At 37.2% G+C, this 5450-nt stretch overlaps 1 protein-coding gene across 8 annotated transcripts in view; it reads right to left on the bottom strand.

Annotated features, from left to right (window-relative positions):
* Positions 1-873: 873 nt before the first annotated feature.
* The window catches only part of PBRM1 (polybromo 1), a 147576-nt gene continuing 142999 nt past the window's right edge, over positions 874-5450 (bottom strand). For all 8 annotated transcript variants that reach the window (XM_019505222.1, XM_019505221.1, XM_019505224.1 and 5 more), the window contains one exon: positions 874-3980. In XM_019505222.1, the coding sequence (XP_019360767.1) occupies positions 3808-3980 (173 nt within the window). In that variant the 3' untranslated portion in view covers positions 874-3807. The remainder of the gene's footprint in view (positions 3981-5450) is intronic.

Here is a 5450-nt window from a genome sequence, read left to right as displayed (position 1 = left end):
AATTAGATTTGAAAGCAAATAAAAATTAGGAATAAAAAAAAATGTTTTTATATGTGGAGTCAAGTTTCAGATCAGAAAATTTGTTGCTAAAATGGATTGTAGAGGCCCCTCTGTGGTACTGGGCTGTGAACAGTCAGTTTAAAAAGCCAATGAATGTTGCATCAATTTGAGAAGTAAAGTTTATACTCTCTTGATTTGGGAGTTATTCATTTTTGCACATTAATTGTTATATGATACATTATTCCGATCATCTAATTTGAATTGTCCTTGAAATTTTATAGCAATGAAATCTAAAGCTGGAATTAGGTGTCTCTTTTAAAAATGTTTTTTTCCATATTTTTTCTTTAGTATCTGAAATTTAATACTAAATGTTAGGTTAAGCTGTTTTTCCTCATTTTTAGTGTTCTAATTTAACTTACTTGACAGATACATAAAAGAGAGTCCAGAATTAGTCCTGCTCTAGTCGTGTGTGAGCGAGAGAGAGAGACTGCCAATTTTTGCTTGCAGTCCAGATTTTTATTTTGTCATTGCAATCATGACTAGTTTGCTACTGCTTTCTTCCCGTTTACTAATTTATTTTTTCAGTCCCTGACCTTCACAAGGTCATATTCCTTAGGGGTCAATGTTTACCAATATTTTCCAACATCACTGTCCTGGCATTATAGCCTAGGAATTTCCTGCTGCATTCAGGGCAATCTAAGGAATACTGCCTACTGATTCTTCGCACACACCCCTCTCATTCCCCCTGCGCATAGATCCCTACACATACCAACACTTTGATCAAAAATCTGGATTTTCAAGAGACAGAGCTACTTGAAATAAAATTTTGAGAACACAAGTCTTAATAGGACAATCAAACCTGGTTAATCCAAATCACTTCGTAAACTATTTTTATTAAAACTAAAAAGCCTCAGATAAGCAAGTTGATGGTACATACATGTTAAAAGCCTGGTTACCACAAACTTTTTGGGTACACAGATGTAAGGAAAAGCCCAGAATGGATTAACCAGGTCCGAATACATATATTGAAAAGATCACCGATACCAAAAAAATCAGAGCTTTTTTTTTTCTTTTACATAAACACCCATAGTAAATTTTCTCTTGGAGGGAAGAGAGGGAAGGAATGAGGAAAAGAAATGAATAATCCATGGCCTCCAGCTGGTTTACTAAAATACAAATCCTATATTAATCTATTTTTCATTCTTACAGAAGCCAACCATTTCCCATACATACTTTTATTTTAATATTAAATTTTCATTTATGCCAATACAATGAGTGGCAATGAAAAACAAGTGATGGGTTCAAATGCCCACAAAGAGAAACATCTTATTCTTTTAAACTATTCAGAGTTAGAAAAGTTTCTTTTGCTGCCTGTGAAATTCTAGATTATAGTAATTAAATGCTAAATTTTACTGCATTCTTCACTGAAATGCCCCCAGCATACAGAAACATGATTTTGAAATAAATAAACAAAGTTTAATATAATTGATTAGGACCAGCCTAGTGGCCTATTGGTAGTGCTCTGCACTGCCGTACAGGAGACCCAGGATGTTTACAGTTCCAATCCCTTGCTCCAGGGCCAGGAGAAGCAGTGAAGGCTGTGCCCTCCAAGCCCATGGGATGAGAAAGACGCAATGCTACAAGTTGACCAACACTGACCTTTATGACAAATTAAAGACCTGAATTTTATAGGCTCAATAGGGAGTACCATCCAGTCCTCAAAAGAAAAATTCAAATAAATAAAAAATAACTTAAGTAAAATTAATTCCAGGCTCTTTGGTGTAACTTTGTTAGATGCTTAAAAAGAGATTTGACTTTATTAATACAATCCATGATGGTTCTAAACACCCAAAAACTATAATTTACTGCTTATCTGTTTCAGCTCCATGTTCTGTCTTTGTGGTTAACTGCAAAGCTGATCATCATATGAATGTGTATTAAAATTATACTAAGTATATATAGATTCCAAAATGTTTGCAAAATATTTCTACACTATTAAACAAAGTTGGCAATTAAAAAAGGCTGGTAAACTAAAAAAGGGATAATATACCATGGGCGCATTACTGGTAGGGCTCAAAATTACAAATACAGTTTCTCTGCACACTGTTTACCTATAGTTCCTTCACATCAGTAACGTTTACAGATTTAGTTTTCCAGTTGTGACTACTAGAAAACATTAACAAAATGCATAAGATTGGTCACAATTTATACTTGCGTAAGGCACTTTCCTTTATCTCTGTAATAAGGATATCATCCCTAAATGTTATTAATTTGAAAGCAAAAATTTAAGGTTTCGCCCACTGTACTCAAAGACGACATTTCTATTCTGGGTTTTTAAAATATGTCTATGATAAGTACTTCACTCACTCCTTAGATGAGGAAATATCAATAAATTAGCTCTTATGGCTTGATCATTTGATTCAATGATCACCATACTCAATTTTTTAAAGTAACATTGCTTTCCCATATATTTTTCTATTATTTGCTACAATCCAAAATCTTTTGAAAACAGATGAAGTATCATAAAAGGATTTAACTTAGATAAGCAGCTTTGCAGTTAAAAAGGTAGGTAGGTTGGTTTAAACTGACTGGTAATTCTGAACAGAAAGATATCACAACCCTCAAAACTGGGATAGACACTACGTGTACCTAGAAATTAAGAAAAAGTTTGTAATGCAAGTAGCCTATTCTTTCCAACTATAAACTCTGGTATAGATTGTATTGATTTTGCACACACTGCATTATTTTATTTTAAAGCTAAATGTGCGTGTCAAAATTATTTTAATCTGTACTGTAGTACTTTGATGAAGGTGAACTAAGTCACTTAAAAACCACAAAAAAGTCTTACAAATACCAAATCATTAACAGAACACATCAATTTTAACATCACATATATTTTTAAACAACATTGCTGAAAATTTACCCCCTCTTTTACTTACCTTCCAAGATCTGAATAAATTCAAAGCTCTGCATTTCTCTTGCAATTAAAGAGTCTAGAACTGCACAGGAAATGCAACTCCCTACACTGGTTTAGGAGTTGTCACAGAACCCTGATGACCGGTCTTGGCAGATAAAGAATTTCACCTTTCAAATGCATTCATTTGTGGTTAAGTATGCATAAATATTCTGTAACTGATTCGAGATCACAATGGCCTTGTCTATACCATCAAATAATTGGACAGGGTTGGATAACACAGCAGTCAACACACCTGTATCCTGTCTACACTAGCACTTCCACCATTGCTACGTGTGGAGCTTTATTGGTAATGAACTACAATCTGATTTTTGCTAGTGTCAGTGCACCCCTTACCTTTTCCTTTATTTAAATAAAGCTTATGTTCACATCCAAGTGACACTTCTGCTGGAAGTGGCTAATACAAACAAGCACATGTACATACATTCTTCTAAGATGTAAACTATGACTAATTTCACATTCCATTGTACTTCTGAACTAATCTGTAAATACTTATTTGTTTTGCTTTTCTTTCTTATATAAAAAGTTGATGGCATCAGGTTTTCAGCAATATAGTATAAGAAAGATGAAATCTTGACTACACAAAACCAAATACGAAATCGCCTTTCAAACAAAGGAAACATATGCAAAAATTTGTGTATTTGATAAAGTCAACTTAATATAACAAAAAGTGAAATATGCTTATTAAAAATGTTCTTATATAAAAATGGTCTTGCAATGTACAGTAAAATGCAATAAAAATTATTGTTTGTTCTCTCCCCACCCTGCAACTAAAACAGCTTTTGTTCCACAAAACTTCTCATATGTTGGTATCAAAGAAGCAATTTATGTGATTAAACATTTTCTATATTGTATGCTTGACGGATGTTCAGGGTGTCTCGTAGCATCAAGTCTCGAAGGCGCCACAGTGCATCTGCCATTGTGGTATGGGCCCCTTTACTTTTCAACCAGTGTGAAGGAAGACGGCTCTCTTGTTCTTTTGTAAGATGCATATCTCGTCTTCGTGCTGAAAAATTAAAGAACAGCTCGATAACCCACTGCTCCTATTTAACATGCTTTGTCCCGTCTTCTATGATTTTCTACAATTCGTGGAAAAAAACAAACTATTATACTGTACTTCCCTCTCTCTCACAGGTTCTGTATTTCAGAGCATTTAGATTAATACTTATTTAGATTTTTAAAATACCATTTATAGAATTAACCCATTGATAAGTTTTAGTATGCACTCATATCTTTGATTTCTGTTGCACTTGCATGCTTGTTTACATTCTATGTTGAACATATTTTGTATGTGATTGAATTTTATTAACATAGCTGTCCTTTTCATACAAGCTCTCTTTACCAATTTTAACATATAAAACAACCAAAGTTGAAGAAAAAGGAGGAAGAAAAACACTCTTCTTTAGAGACTGCATCCATTGTTTAGCAAATGTTTTTTATACTGCTTGTTTGTATACACACGCATGTACACAGGCATACAATTTCATACTACAGTAAAAGCTCTCTTACCTGGCATGAATGGGGATTGGGGAATGCTGGTAATCTAAAAGTGCCAGCTACCTGAGGCCGGGGTTTTTGGCTGGACTCAGAGTGGGGGGTGGCGGCAGTTCTTAGAGCCACAATACTTACAATCAGCGTGCATCAGGGCTTGAATTTCTTCAATATAAAAGAAGGAAATCAAATCAAATATATTTTGTGATCTTTTACCCCGTTAATACAGCAGTACTGAACCCGCAGTTCACTGGTAAAATCCAAGCTGCAGAGCTGTCATCCAGCCCATTGGGGTCTTCATAGGTCTCGAAATTTGGTGGTGGGGGGCAGCGGAAGCAACTGAGCCCTTATAGGCTCTGGCCCTGCCTCTAGGTCAGTCAGGGTGCCTGATAGCTCACTGTGGCCCTGGCCTGGCTCTCACATTGGGCTTAATTGCCCTTTGGCCTTCAGGCCCTGACCCTCTTGCATTGACCAGTGCGAGGGATCAGAAAGTCAGCTTGGCAACTGCTGACCCCCCATACACCTAAGGGGTCCCTCCCGGGCTCCACCATACAGCCCTCACTCTAACCCGAGTTGGCCTAACACCCCCAACAATGCTGCCCGAGGCCTAGCTCAACTGGGCTCACCTGAGCCCCTGGCTTCAATCCTGCCAGATCCACTGAGGGGCTTGCCTGGCCCCTTTGTAGGCATACAAGCTGTTAGTCCCATGCCTAGGCTTGGCTTTGCTCTTACTAGGTCCTAGCCTTCTTCCTGGTGCTCAGGACCCCACTGGGTCCCCTAGGAACCTCCTGCCTTCCTCCCTTACTTCCAAGGTCTTCTGTGACCAGCAGCTCACTGCCAGCAGCAGACTGCTTCCTCAGCCCTGAGGGCCTGGATCTAAAATGGCTGCCTCATCAGGGCTATACCACAGCTTCTGGCTGCCTGCTCTCAGCCTTGAAGTGGCAGACACCAAAAGTGTTCTGTCACACGTGTTCCCCCTTAAAAT

This window comes from Gavialis gangeticus, unplaced genomic scaffold, assembly GCF_001723915.1.
Source record: "Gavialis gangeticus isolate Ggan-Ray unplaced genomic scaffold, GavGan_comp1, whole genome shotgun sequence".
NCBI lineage: Eukaryota > Metazoa > Chordata > Crocodylia > Gavialidae > Gavialis > Gavialis gangeticus.
The sequence above is the reverse complement of the archived record's forward strand: the minus strand, read 5'-3'. Positions and strand labels throughout refer to the sequence as shown.